The following is a 15,818-nucleotide window of genomic DNA, read 5'->3' on the forward strand; positions in this document are numbered from 1 at the left end:
TATTAGAGAAAACTTCAGAACCTTTATGTGTTTTTTTTTTTTTTTCTCCTCTCTTCAAGAATGTTGAGGGTATCCATCTCTCCTGGGAACCTCCAACTTCCCCTTCTGGAAATATTTTGGAATACTCAGCCTACTTGGCTATCCGCACAGCACAAATACAAGATAATCCAAGTCAGCTTGTGTTTATGAGGATTTATTGTGGTCTTAAGACATCATGTATAGTAACTGCCGGGCAACTTGCAAATGCACATATCGATTATACATCCAGGCCTGCCATTGTGTTCAGGATATCAGCAAAGAATGAAAAGGGATATGGACCAGCTACGCAAGTTCGATGGCTTCAAGGTAACAATAAAAAAGCACCTTTAAATTGAATTTTTTTTTTTTTAACTGAAGCTATTGTGATGATTATTTATTAGTAGCTGGTTTTGAAGATTTGTCATTTAAAAGAGTATTCTCCGACTGTATTTCTAGCACTTATGAGTTTGAGTTTGTAAGTTGTTCTTAAAATGTATTTGCTCAATTTTAGATCCAAATAAAAATAGAAAAGAAGCAAAGACTCTCTGAAAATTAGTATATGGATTCGTCCTTACAGTTATATAACTGCTTTTTTATAAAGGAAAATAGTAAATTAAGATAAAAGCTAGAAGGCTTTATTACCCCAGTATCTTTTCTAAAGGCCATGTAACTCAGTCATCCTAGAGTTACTGAGATGATTCTAGTAACTGGCTGTTGTGCACTGCGCTGTCCTACATAGTAGATGTTCTCTCCATTGTCAAGGACCCGTCTTTGAGTACTCCCTCTAACTTTATTATTCTAGATGAGCAGTGGTCCTCTTAACAACTATCTTCTACTGGACAATATTTGTGATACTAATTTTAGTAGCCGCTATTTGATTCATTTCTTTTGTTTGTCTACAGTTAGCACAGAGCTTAAGAAATTACAAAAGAAAGAAAGAGGCGAGTTCAGAAACTCTGATTTTGAATTTTTATTACTTTCCAAGAATCATGGCAAAATACAAAAAGAATAATGGGTTTTCTTGATTCATACCTGATATATTGGAATATATTTTTGGCCAAAGCGCTTAACTTACCCGGTCCTCAGTTTCCTCATTAATAGAAGACAGAATTTAAAAAATTTACATTTAAGGTTTCTTTCAGCACTAAAATTCTGTATTTTCATCAGAAGCAAAGTATATCTGTGAACATTTTAACATCTGTCTTAATGGCTCTAACTTTGCTTTTGCTGAAATTAATAAAACCTTCATAATTTAAAATTCAAAATTGAAGTATATATGTCCTCCTTATTACAGAAAGAAAGAAGCACCTTAACAGAACACAAGTTTTGAAATAGTGTTTTAAACATTTGTAAGATTTTTGTAAATGCTCTAAATGTTTTATTTTTGCATTGTTTTTACCTCAAAATTGTATAAACTTTTTTACAACTGAAATATAAGCATTAGACAGCTCACTCAGGTCCCATTGCAACCTTAAAGATGCAGATAGGCATGATGGATCCTCTGCCACAGGTAGCTTGTTTTGAACCTTTTCGGAATGTCACGGTTCCACTGCCTGTTCAGATCTGGAATGGAAATACAGAGCAATAAGTGCAGAAAAGGTCGTTCACACTACAAGCTGCAATAACCGCACGGGCCCAGGCCTATCTTTTTTATACCGTGTAACCTTATGCCAGTGTAGGTTGACTGAGTAGCTGTGTCCTCGAGCTTCACGTAGAATACTCCCAGCCAAGATGGATTTAATTGTGCAGAATTGATATATATGTATGTTCCAGTTACTAATTTAAAGTGTATAGAATATTTTAATATATAATTTTTGTAAAGAACTGGGATTTTTATACTACAGTATTTGTAATTAATGTGTCTCACTAATTAAGTTTCTCTTGAAGAAAATATGCAAACTGTTAGACACGTAATGAGTGATTTCCAAACTCTAAAGGTAAAATAAATGCACTACTCTCGTGTTGTTAGAATACCTTTTTTGTGGCTGTATGAATCCTTAATCTTTAAATGTGTATTTTACAAACAATGTTTACAAGGAGCCTCTCTGGTTTGTTATGTCAGCACCTCCCTTGGTGAGAGCTTCATTCTGCATTTGTTAAATTCATATGCTTTGCTTTTAGCATATGCTTGCTTTTTGCACTAGTAGAATTTTAACTTACCTCATTATTATGTTTGTAATCATTTGTATAGCTTCCATAATATGTCTGATATAGGCTAAACAAATACTTAACCAAAGTTAAAATAAATGGTAAGCAATTTTGCACATATTAAATGCTAGGGTTTGTTGTGTATATGTGTGTGTTTAGTATAAAAAGAGTAAGAGTGGAAAGTTAGAATATATGTTTCAAGTCCAATTATTTTAATGATCTGTTTGCTTTATTAGAAAAAGGTCTCGCTTTTACCTCCTTATTCTCTGCATTAATTAACAATTTGCATCTCGAAGCACTTCTCTTAATGACAGGACTAAGTTGACTTTAAGCAAAGAATAGAATATTTGTTTGAGTGTGCACATTTGTACCTATTTAGTATTTGTTTAGTTTACTTTGCTTTACATTGCCTCAACTGTGCTGTGAACCTGTGGTTCTAACGTACATCTTATTTTTAGAGAGAAAGGCCGTCTTTCTGTACCAAGGGATTTGTGAAAATGACAAATGTTTTTACTTTGAGAATAAGCCCAGATTTTGTTACCATTTTTTGGCATTTGTACATTAAGCAACGGTCATGTTTATGGGTGACTGAAAAATGCCATTGAGAAATCCCTGTGGCTTGACATCAATAGTTAATAACAGATCTTCAAGCTGCATGTTCATGAATAGAATGGACTAGGGTAAATAACAAGAGAAGTGCATTTAGCTTCCTATGATTTGCACATTTTCTGAGTGAAGATCCCTGAGTAGCAGTGGGCTAGATCATGCAGATATCTTTCATAAGAGGATTTATGCTGAGTTAAATGACTTTCTTTACTCCTCCCTGCTGGATAGGCAATTCAGATGTTCAAGCCTTTGTGCCACAGTCATCTTCCTGGGCTCTACAACTTTGTTTCACATATGTAGTAAAAAGATTTTGATGTTGCATGCTCTTAGAATTATATTTTCTAAAATATTGTATTGGCTTCATTTTAGTTTAGTAAACTGTTTTGGTAATTTAACTAGAAATAGGGTATTATAAACTCACTTTTATCCACATTAAAACAAAAACGGAAAGAATCTGATTGCATGTATGAGGCCCCCTTGCTCTATAACCCAATTACATAAATACCATCATCTATAAGAAGGTAAAGCTATTGATCCATTATTTCAAAGACTTGTAGCCTAGCAAAGATTTGTTCTGGTTAGAGATATGGTCTACTATAACTGAAGGTATTTTTATTTTTAAAAAATTGCAGCACTTGTAGCATAAAAATCATTTGTAACATTGGCTATGAAGAGATAGTTAGTATTTAAAGTTATTGTAGTAATCTGACCATGAATGAAATAGATTGCAAAATAGACTTGGTCTTTGACTGCTTAAGGTATAACTGACAGTTAAGTTTTCCAAGACTGATTTTAGGCAGTTTCATGTATTATGTACCAATGATAATGTAAAATAAAGCACCTTTTCTATTATAACCAATTACAGGTGTTATTTATTTTGAACTCTATTAGAGAAAAATTAGTGATGGCAGAGTAAATCTGTAGAAATGTTGACTTTATATCATTCTTAAAATAATATAGGCCGTCTCATGAAGAATAGATTGTGTCCCAAAACTTGTTTTTAAGTTAGTGGATTGTGTTCGGGAGTCCTGTTCTCATACAGATGTGAAGCTGTATCTCTCTAACCTTTCCTGTGGCTGAGCTCATGGGTGAAAAGGCACATGGCTCCAGGAAACAGATCTAAACTGTTGCCATCTCTTTTTTTGGTCTTCTATTCACTCTTAATCTTTTGTCTTTATGCCTTGCACCCACTTTAATTCACAGCAGCCAGACTTCTGTCCTGCTACTCCATCAAAATGGCTCTAGCAAAGGTCAGGGATAACTTCTCATTTCCCAAATCCGGTGATTACTCTCGTCCTTCATAACTCAACCCCTCCCTAGAGACTTGGACATTTTCTTGGTTTCTGTGATACTCGCTCTCTCTTTCCGTACCTCCTCCTGTCTGTAGTCCCCTTTTCCACTTGCACCTGCTTCCATTCATTTTTTCAAGACTCGGGTCCTTTTTCAAGATTTCAATATGGAGCCTTTCTTGACATGCTCCATCCATATCCAGGTAGATTTGCCCCCTTCTTCTTGTGCCCCCACTGTCCTTTGTCAAATCTTCTGTCATAGCAGCCTAAAAAACATTGTATCCTTACTTGTTAGCATTGTTTTCTCCCTCTGCCAGAATAGTGGTAGGTCTTTGAGGCAGAGACTGGGTCTTTATATTTCTTACATATCGGCCATTCAGCTGGTACTTAAATATGTTAACACATGGTTAAAGAAAATTGTCATCTTTACATCTCTCCATATTCTCACTCCCCTCTCTCAAATTGGGGTGAAAATGGGAGGGAGGCTTTGATAGGGAAAGAGATTTTAGCAGATTTAGTAAGCCTCTGGAGGAAATACTAACTCCAGCTTTGTCTTATCCTACCCTGCTCTTACTTAGGTTCCTAGGAGAAGTTCTGGGATAAATAAACGATGTGTCACATATGTACTGGGCTAAAAGGGGTTTAATCTAGGTGTGTACAGATCTCAAGCAGAAGTCTCTGATCTAAAAAGATCTGAGCATTTAGTGAGATTGTTGGATATTGCTGAATTATGATTTTTAACATTGGATGATCCAGAAAATGAGCTAAAAATATTTCCAAACTATTTCCTTGTAGGAAAGCCATGGGCAATTATCTAGCATTAGGAAAAAACCACCTACCTACTTAATACTTAAACACAGGGACTGCTGAAAGACATGGAACACCAGCATTAATACATATCAAGTCAGGCCACTATTGTCACCTCCGAGCTTATAGGACAAAGGATTCTTACCCTAACAGAAAACAACATGACATTGGTACAACTTCCACATTTCCCCGTTATAGCTGGGAGTCCCTGTACTATTTCTGTAACTCAGGAAGACTTTGTGTGTGTGTGTGTGTGTGTGTGTGTGTGTGTGTGTGTGTGTGTGTGATGCCTGGGAAAACATGAACTACACCAATTGGGGAGAAAAATATTCTATGAACTGAAGAAGAAAGAAAGGCTATAAAATCCAAGGATACCAGCCTCGTTGTTCAAAATAGATTTCTGTATCTTACTAGTATCTCTTTGCTTCTTTCCTGTCCTCTGAGGAACTAAAATTAAAAAAAATGTCCACTCGTGAGATTGTTAATTTCAGCAAGGTCATCAGAAACTGAGTGTGAGGTTCTTTTGTGTATTTAGTATCTTGGATAAATTGAACTGGGGGGCCTGGTACTTAAAGGTCATCATATTCACAATCTGAATACCACTCCTGCCAGAGCCTCACATTCAAGTCCTGAGAATACAGGGTTACAAAGCCTTTGGCCTTAGACAGAGAGAAGGCTAGGAAGACGTAGGTATGAGAGTACAGAAGCAACGGAAGGATTCACTATTTCCTGATTTGATTTTGCTGGTTCAACAAAAAGTCTTTCCAGAGTATTTAGGGATGTCAGGGTGTTGACTCCTGAAGATAAAAGTATAAAAAGTATGAGTTGGTGGCATATCAGATATGAAAGCTGTTGCAGAGAAGGAAATTGCCCCCTTCCTGCCCACTCCCTCTTCCTGGTCTCCTTGCCACCCAGGGACAAGAATCTAAAGGACCCGTCATTCCTCAGCATGAGAACTGAGGAAAGCAGAGGAGAACCTGTTGTGTCCAAGCATATACAGGCTAAAAATAAAAGGTAGGAGCTGATATTTGTTTTTGAACATGGGATAACTCTGTCCACTGGTAAATCGTGGTCCAATAAATATCCAGCTCTGACCAAGAGGATTATTCATTCCTTGAATCTGGGGAGACAGAATGGAAATTCCTTAAGAACTTGAGAAAGGTTCCCTCTTAATTTCTCTGTTTCTTACTGGAAAGGGAGGAAAAAGCTGCAGGTAGAACACTGACCATCCAGAATGACAAAGGTGTAGGTGTGCCACTTAGCATAGCATAGTGTGTGAGACAGTGGGCAGCATTCTGAAGGTCTGACTTTCTGATCCAGAGTGTCCCCGTCCCGGCCACTGCAGCCGCCAGCTCTGGGGGTGGGAGTTGGGGGGGTGCAAGGTGGCGGAGTAGCAGGACCCTAAGCTCAGCCACTCCCACGTTTACTAAGTCTTCCCTCCACCAGTTGCAGTGTACCACCCCCTGGTGGCATGTCCCTTCCAGCTTAAGTATGATTGAGATTTTACATCTTGTAGCTGTCTGGGACTTTTACAATAGCTGCAGCAATGTCTGGAACTTTCTGATGAGTTGGCACCCCTGTGTTAGACCCAATTCGGGATCCTGGACCTGGAGAATACACCTTCGACTTCCCCATTTCCTGGAAATGGGTTGCAGGCCTTCTGCTGCCAGGCCTAGTCTACCTCTTGCAAGAACTCCCTTACCCAGGATAATAACTTGAGCTTGCCCTGTTTGGGTAAAGGGGCTGGATCAAATGTTTCAAGATCTTTTTTCTTTTTTTCTTCTTTTCAAATTTTGAAATTATATACCAAATTAATAGCTATTTTTGAATCAGGAAAAATTGCACCTTAACTGTGTTTTATTTAATCTGCACAGTGACACTGCTGGCAATGACCTTGGCAAAGACGCGATTGCAAAATTGTTATGACCTTTGTGTGACCAACCTGACACCTGTTATTGAGCAGTGTGGAGAAACAATAACTACCATGTACTTTCTGTATTTTTGGATTACTTAGTACATAAATAATTAGGAGAATGTGCCAAAGGGAATCTGTACTTGTGAGAGTCAGCAGAATTCAGTAAAGAGGCAGGGTCTTCATCTATTTATTTTGGGATTTGCATCACCCATCTGTATTCTCTGCTTTATACAAATGGTTATACCCAGGGAACAAAGTAACCAGTTAACCAGAATCAGGCCAGTGACTGATTCAACTTGGCAGAGCAGTCCTGTAATACTGCCATCTCGATGGATCCTGACCTTCGGGAACCTAGTTAACTTCTGTGAGGAATCGCCCATACTCGTTCCTCTTTTCCTATTATCAGGCACTTATTCCCCACCAGTTAAAATAATTAGCTGAGGGGCGCCTGGGTGGCTCAGTCGTTAGGCATCTGCCTTGGGCTCAGGTCGTGATCCCGGGGTCCTGGGATCGAGCCCCACATCGGGCTCCCTGCTCCGCGGGAAGCCTGCTTCTCCCTCTCCCACTCCCCCTGCTTGTGTTCCCTCTGTCGCTGTGTCTCTCTCTGTCAAATAAATAAATAAAATCTTTAAAAATAATAATAATAATTAGCTGATTTGCAGTGCACAGCAGTGGCTGAAATATGGGGAGATGTTCCTTCTCTTGGTTGATGAAATTATGTAGTAAATAATCATATCTTTTTTCTTTTAAAGTATTTTTTGCAAAATAAATAAAATGACCAGACATGTATTCAACCTTCAGCTTAAGAACTAGAATATTCTCAGATACCCAGAATCCCCCCATTTGTCCTCAACCCACATACTACACAAGGCAAACATTATTCTGGATGTTTTGTTAATAATTCCCATGTTTTTATTTATGGTTCTCCCATCTATGTATATATCCCTAATAGTATATTGTTTAGACTTACCTGATTTTGAACTTTCATGTAAATGATTTCATGCTGCATTATATTCCTTCCGTGACTTTTTTCTGACCATTGTTTTTGAGATTCCCATCCCTGTTTATGCATGTAACTGTATTTCATTTGTTTTCACTGCTGTACAGTATTCCATTGTATGCTAAACCACAGTTTGTTTATCTGTTCTTCTGTTCATGGAGATTTGGATTGTTTTCCATTTTGGGCTATCAAACAATGCTGTTCTGAACATTCTGCCAGTTACAGTGTAAGCTCCATGCGGGCAGGGATTTTGCCTGTTTTGTCTGATCTTGTCTGTTGAGACATTCACGATGTCTAGAACAATGCAGGGCACATGGTAGATGCTCAGTAAATATTTGACGAATGAATGAGTTCTTGTACGTGTCTCCTGGTGCACATGTACAAGATTTGCTCCAGGGAAGTTGTTTTCAAAGTATGGTCCAGGGACCCTTAGGGTCTCTGAGACCCTTCCAGGGGGTCTGGGAGGACAAAATTATATTCATAAAAATACTAAAACATTATTTGTCCTTTTCACTCTCATTTTTCATGAGTTTAAATATTTTCCAGAGATGACCTCTTCACTCTGACAGCTAATCAAGTGTGTACTTGTGTATTACTGTTTTGAAAATGCCTGTTTTAATTTCTAATATAGTAAAAATTGATAAATATAATAACCCACATGAACAGCAGCTCTTTGAGGTCCTCAGTATTTTTTAAGGATATAAGGAAGTTCTGAGACCCAAAAATTTGAGAACCACTGCTCTAAGAAGCAGGTTTTACTTGGCCACGCTGAACTGTTTCTTAAAGCATTTGGAGCAGTTTACGTTCCCAGCGGCAATGGTTGAATGCCATGCTCCACATCTTAGCGAACACACGGTCTTGACTGTCTTTTATATTTGCCAATTGGGTAGTGATTATATGGTGTCTTACTGTGGCTTTAATTTGCATTTCCCTGATTACTAATGAAATTTGAGTGTTTTTTTCATATATGAATGTGTTTTCTCTTATGTGAAATACTTATTCATGTCTTTTCCCCATTTTTCTATTAGGGGTGTGTCTTTTTTTCATTGATTTATATGATTTCTTTATACATTCTGGATACCAATCCTTTGTCAGTTAAACATGTTGTATATATCTTCTCCCAGTTTGTGTATTATCTTTTGTAATTATATTGAATCTGTTGATCAGCCTGGAGAAAATTAATATCTTTTCAGCAGTAAGTCTTCCTAGCCAAAAACACTGTGTTTCCACTTATTTGGTCTTCTTTTAATATCTCTCAATAAACTTTAATGATTTTTCTCCATAAAGGCCTTCATGTATTATATTAAATTTCTTCCTAGGAATTTTATGTATTTTTAATGAATGCTATGGTAAATTTTTAAAAATTACAATTTCTATTCTAACTGGTTGCTACTAATATATTTAATGTTGCTATGTGTTGATTTTGGATCCAGCACCCATGCTAAGCTTTTATTCATTCTAATAATGTTTCTAGATGTTCTTTTGAGTTTTTTATATAACCATTATCAGAAAATAGTGGCAGTTTTCTTGTTTTCTGATCCTTCTACCTTTTAAAAAATTCCTTCTTTCATTTCTGCACTGGCTATGACCTGTAGTACAACATTGAAAAGAACGGATAGTGAACATCCTTGTTTTAGCCCTAATTTTAAGGGAATGCTTTCAACATGTCAGCTCAGTATTTTTTTCATAAATGGCCTTTATCAGTTAAGAAGATTCTCTTAGGGCACCTGGGTGGCTCAGTCGGTTAAGAAGATTCTCTTCTATTTCTGGTTTGCTAATAGTTTTATTTTGAATGGATGTTGCATTTTATTTTTTCTCATCTATTTAAATGATTGAATTTTTTTACTGTTATTGTATTAAATTATGGTAGTTGACTTTTTAATATTGAACCGACCTTTAATGCTAGGATAAGCCCAACTTGGTCATGATGTGTGTTTTATAATACATTGCTGGACTCAATTTGCCAATATTTTGTTTAGGATTTTTGCTTCTGTGTTCATCAGTAAAACTAGCTTTAGAGTACTCTACTTTTATGTCCTGTCATTGTCTAGTTTTGGTATACTAGCCTCATGAAATGAGTTGTTTTTTTTTTTTAAAGATTTTATTTATTTATTTGACAGAGAGAGACATAGTGAGAGAGGGGAAGACAAGCAGAGGGAGTGGGAGAGGGAGAAGCAGGCTTTCCACGGAGCAGGGAGCCCGATGTGGGGCTCGATCCCAGGACCCTGGGATCATGACCCGAGCCTAAGGCAGACGCTTAACGACTGAGCCACCCAGGCGCCCCTGAAATGAGTTTTTAGATTGGAAGAGTTGAAGATTGAAACTAGCCTTTAAAATCATTTGGTCGGATGCCTACGTGGCTCCTTCAGTTAAGCGGCTGCCTTCGGCTCAAGTCATGATCCCAGCGTCCTGGGATCGAGTCCCACATCAGGCTCCTTGCTCAGTGGGGAGCCTGCTTCTACCTCTGCGTGACCACGCTCCCCATTTGTGCTCACTTGGCGCTCTCTCTTTCTCTGTCTCTCATAAATAAAATCTTAAAAAAATAATGAAACCATTTGGTCATTAAGAGATTTTTAACTGTTGATTGCATTTCTTTATAGATCACAGGAACATTAGGATTTTATATTATTCTTGAGTCAATTTGTTAAATTTAATAAATTTTTCTAAAGATTTCTCCACTTCATTAAAATTTTTTGATATGAAGTTATCCATATTATCTTTGTTTTTAGTTTCCACAGCATCTGTAGTTATGACCCATTTTTATTCCTATTAGTTTATTTTGTGCCTTCTCACTTGATTAATACTTCCAGAGGGTTGAATATTTAACCCATTGTTATTTTAAAAGATTTCTAAATGCTAAGGGTGGGTTATGGTTGTCTTAATCTTTTTTTTTTTTTTTAAGATTTTATTTATTTATTTATTAGAGAGAGAGAATGAGAGAGAGAGCATGAGAGCGGGGAGGGTCAGAGGGAGAAGCAGACTCCCCGCCGAGCAGGGAGCCCGATGCAGGACTCGATCCCGAGACTCTAGGATCATGACCTGAGTTGAAGGCAGTCGCTTAACCAACTGAGCCACCCAGGCGCCCCTGCTTGTCTTAATCTTTACTTCTAATATTTTGCCAGAGAATATGAGCTACAATATTTTAATTTTCTGAAATTTGAGGCTAGCTTTCTGAAATATGTGATCAGTTTTCATGTATGCTCCATGTGTACTTGAAAAAGAGTATGTATGCATGTATTCCCCGGTTGTTGAGAACTTTATACTTGATTGATTTACGAAGTCTCAAGATCTCATCATAACTAGATTTCTCAATTTCTCTTTAAGTTGTATTTGCTTTTTCTGTTGCCTTTATTATTAGATGCATACTAATTTAGAATTTTTGGCTCTTCCTTGGTGAATTAAACCTTTTAGAATTATGTAGTGACTCTTATCTCTGTGAATGCTCATTGCCTCCATCTTCGTTGTTGTTACTTACTGTAGCAGTCTTTTGGTTAGTCTTAATCTGAGTATCTTAGATCTTTCTTTGGCCTTATATTTTGAGTTTGCAGGAGACTCATGCAAAGATAAGGCCAAAGAAAATCTGCCTTTTTTAACTGGATAGTTGTACATTTGTATCTGTAGTGATTACAAATACAAGTTGGATTTATTTCTAGGTCCTCATAAATGTCTTCTTTTTTTGCCCACTCCCCACTTCTTGCATTGTCTTTCTTCATTTTCTTATTCTTTTCTCCCCTCCTCCATTTGTTTATTTCCAATTATTTTTTTCTTATGAGTTCTATTTGGCTTATAAATCATGTTCTCTGAGTATTCTTTTGCTCCTTATTCGTATTTTCTGTGCTTTTCTATTCCTTTACATACCATTAATTTTCCTGTGTTGATACCAATTTTGAGTCTTTCTGGGGGATTCTACTGTCTGTTGTGTAAGCTGTGTTTTTTTTTTCCCTCTTGGTACCATTTTCCTTTGAACTTACTTTTGTTGGAAAATAGGGATTTTTGAAGTATGAGCTAAAATTGAGACCATTAAGAGAATATGTTTGCTGTGCCAGATACCCAGTGACTACCAACCTGAGAGCACTTTATATTATCAGCATGAAGGTTCTGTGATTTCAGATCGCAAACCTTGAGGGCTGGCCTGTGATTATGAATTTGAGGGTGGTGGTTATTTATCTTCCTCCACCCAGCAGCCCCAACATTGAGATAGGCAAGGTTCCTTGCTGCCCATTTCTCTGTGGTGGCCCCACCAGACTCCAGCCTAGGTGAGCCTTAGGCTCTATGTCCAGTACCCCCTGGGACGCCTGGGTGGCTCAGTCGGTTAAGCGTCTGCCTTCAGCTCAGGTCATGATCCCAGGGTCCTGGGATCGAGTCCCACATCGGGCTCCCTGCTCAGCGGGGAGCCTGCTTTTCCCTCTGCCTGCAGCTCCCCCTGCTCGTGCTCTCTCTCACTCTCTGACAAATAAATATGTCCATTCCCCCCCAACTACTGCTAGCTCAGTCTCCAGAGCTCAACAGAACCCTTGGGGCAAAAGCTGGTGGTGGAGCCTGCTTAAGATTCTCTCTCCTCCCTCACCTCTCTCTCCCTCTAAAAATCACTTAATTAAAATTTGTTTTACTTTGCCCTTAATGTGAGTATTCCTACTCACATGGCAGTTTGTAGTCTATAAAGAATTATAGGATGCTCAGTTCCGCCTTTGGCACTGTCCTGCAAGGCAGCACTCCTATGGTGTGGGCACTGCTACCTGCAAGGTTAGAAATGTACACAAAGAAACCGTGTTTTAAAAGTTACACTTTTCCTCCTACGTAAGGAATGGCTCTATCATTTCCTTAAATGGCTGTCAGCCCAAATATTATTCCTTTGCATTCTTTGATTAGTGTTTGCTTTGGTGTGAAAAAAGGATTTGGTCTTGGTTTCTTGCACACGGAACACTGGGCATTATAGATGCACGAATAGGCCTTCTTGGCATAGCTGCCCTGCTGTAAGGCACTGCCTGCCGTGGCTTGTCTTTGCCTAGCAGCGTGCTTTCAACCAAGTACCTGGCGCTTACGGGTCTGAACTCTCTTTCATTCAGATGTACTCTGAAATTGAGCCCTGGAAAACAGGTACAGAAGAAAGACTTACTGTTTGCTTTTAGAGGACGCTCAAGGGAGATCCAAATGATACCTGAAAGAGGCAATGTTTATGCTGCAGTGTCAGAATATTTTAATCTTAGGTATCGTTGCGGAAGATGAAGGAATTACCTATCAACTTGTATCCACCCCTAAAACTAATACATGGCCATTAGGTTTCTACAGACAAAGCCAGTACATATTTACTGACTTTATTTGGCACGTTTGCTGGCATTAACCTTGGCAAAGGAGTGTTTACAGTAAGGTGCCTTGCATAGGTATCTATTTACTAGGGAGTGCAGAAGGAAGTCTCTGGACAGCTATAACTGTAACTGTTACTAGGCAAGTTTACATCTTGAAAAGTGATGGCCAGAAGCCAGAGAAAAGCATCCATCCCAATGCCATCTGTGGCCCATGATTTGAAGAAATTCTGCCTTATGGTTTTAAAACCCTCTAAGATCAGGTATAAAAAGAAACGTAGTCTTGTTCAAAGAAATGTCTAAGGGGCTGTGGCAGCCAGCAAACACTGTGTACAAACCTACTCAGTTTTGGGTGCTGATATTTTCTGTATTTGGTAATTAGTATGAAGGTGTAACAAAAGTTTTAAAGGCTTTCCTGATGAAGCTTAAACTAAAACCTGAAGGATGAGCGAGACTTAGCTAGGGACAGGAAGAGAAAGAATGTTCTAGGCAGAGGGAAGTATACGTGGGTAGAGGGGGCAAAGAACATGGCACAAGGAGCCAAGAGACCAGGGTGACTGGAGCGTAACAAGCAAAAGGAAGCAGAACTTGGGGAAGTTAGCAAAGTAACATTTCCAGCTCTAAAAGAAACCATAAATTAAACCTGAATATTTTTCAGACAATATAGTTCGTTAAGAAAGAAAATTAGTTGAGATTGTTCTATTTTTTACTCATGAATATACTATGACTTTATATGAGTTTAAGGCTAATATACATAATTACATAAACATATATAAGTTGTCTAATTCAGAGAAACCAAAAATACACATTTAGGATAGCCTAGTTTTTGGCATAGATCTTACCTGATATCATTTGAATGATTCAGAAATGTATTTTATCACATAAAGCAACAAATATTATCTTGTTTTGGACTGTTGATAAAATAACTTTCCCTAAAGAGAAAATATATAGATTTTAAAAATCTTGTACACAAGATTTTATTCTTGGCAAATGGCAGAAACTATTTTTTTCATTTATCACGCTTAATTGGTACTGCTGCAGAGATCCTTTTAGTTGGCCCTCATAACTGTGGTCAATTCGTGTTATTAAAGGTAACCGGTATTCTTTTAACCCACTTAGGCAATCTAGAAAACAGGCAATAGGCATATTTTTGAGGAAAGGAAAATACCGTATAGATATTACACTGTAGGAGGAAAAGAAATACAAACAGCTTAACACATCATCATACCCAAGTATATGACATTGGAAGGTAGCATTAAAAAAATAATTCTCTCTGGACTAAAGCATCTCTGTTACGAGGCAGTGAGGGGGGAGACAGAAGCTACTCAAGTCCTGTTTCTGACTTAGTCACTGAAGCCCATTTCTCTCTCAAATACTCATAAAAGCAGTATCTACAAAGTTATAAAGAAAACACTTTTAGGTTAATGTAGGAGCTTATCTACTTAAGAAGTTCCAGGGGAAGAAAACACGACATTCAGTGAAATGCAACACAGGCCACGTGAGAAGCCGGGACTCCCTCCCACATGCACAAAAGGAGAGTATGTACCTGACACATGCAGAAGGCGAGTGTTCTTTCGGAGGAGAAAAGCCAAATAACCCAAAGTTGACCTGATTTCACCTAAAGTTTTAGTACTACCAACAATACTAAATTCAGACATTTGTTTTGGTTTATATTGATATAAATCTTAAGGGTGTCTAATTCCTTATCTTGATAATTAAACATAACCCAATCTTTAATTTTAAAGAACCTGATAAACAAAGACCAAGTGCTTTTATCAGTTATATACTGATATACTGCCTGGATCAAATGGAAACTATTTTGGAAATACACTAACATGGAAATATGGAAAGCCTTAAAATTTTGTGTATCTGTTAACCTAGTAATTTTACTTCTAAGAATTTTTTTTAAGAAAACAGTCATGGATGTACACAAGATTTCAGTGAAGTGCTGTTTATAACTGTGAAAAGATGCATATAGTCAAAATGTCCAATAGAGAATTAAATAAATTATGGTTCAGCCATACAACAGAATAATAAATGAATAAAAATAAAAGACTATGTAATGACCTGGAAAAGATGTTTACAATATATTATTAAGTGAAAAAAGCAGGTTACAAAACAGTATGCAAGTATGAGCCCATTTTTATAAAAATATACATATTTAGCAAAGTAAAAGGACAAATGATATTTACCAAAATATTAACATTGGTTATTTCAGCATAGTAGGATGATAGTTGATTTTGCTTAACAACCCCCCTTTTTTTGCCTATTTGAATTTTCTGTAATGAAGATTATTTTTTAAATGGGAAGGTAGTGAGGGAATTACTAACCTCAGATTAGCCCAGATATGCCCCCCAAATCTCCATCTGGCAAGGTAAAATATTTCTGTTCAGCCTGTTATCTACGAAATTGCTTCTATTTTATAAATTTGAGTGTCCTTCCAAGATGACATTTAAATTGTCTTTTAGGCAAACCATACAATAGCAATTGCTGATATTAAAAAAACCCAAAACACTCAGGTTAATTACCAAAAAGAACGGATGAGAAAATACAAATCCTCACTTTAAAAAAGGAACAACCCAAGTACATACTACTAAATTATACAAAGTTACATTATCTAAGTTTAGTTTATTGCAAAGATCAAGACAGCGCACTAGAAGTTGGGGCTTCTGTTTCACACCATTCGCAGCACTCACTCTCTTCTCCACTGCATTCACTCACCCGTGCAGAGA

The 15,818-nt window shown here is 37.5% G+C and overlaps 1 protein-coding gene across 4 annotated transcripts in view; it reads left to right on the forward strand.

The window, feature by feature from the left end:
* The window catches only part of HCFC2 (host cell factor C2), a 76,530-nt gene that overhangs the window by 33,739 nt on the left and 26,973 nt on the right, over nt 1-15,818 (forward strand). For 3 of the 4 annotated variants that reach the window (XM_032416213.1, XM_032416211.1, XM_032416212.1), the window contains one exon: nt 60-345. In XM_032416213.1, the coding sequence (XP_032272104.1) occupies nt 60-345 (286 nt within the window). Of the gene's footprint in view, nt 1-59; nt 7,235-15,818 lie in introns of those variants that run through there. The other variant, XM_032416214.1, reaches the window with a different exon arrangement.

This window comes from Phoca vitulina, unplaced genomic scaffold (assembly GCF_004348235.1).
Source record: "Phoca vitulina isolate PV1807 unplaced genomic scaffold, GSC_HSeal_1.0 scaffold19, whole genome shotgun sequence".
Classification (NCBI taxonomy): Eukaryota; Metazoa; Chordata; class Mammalia; order Carnivora; family Phocidae; genus Phoca; species Phoca vitulina.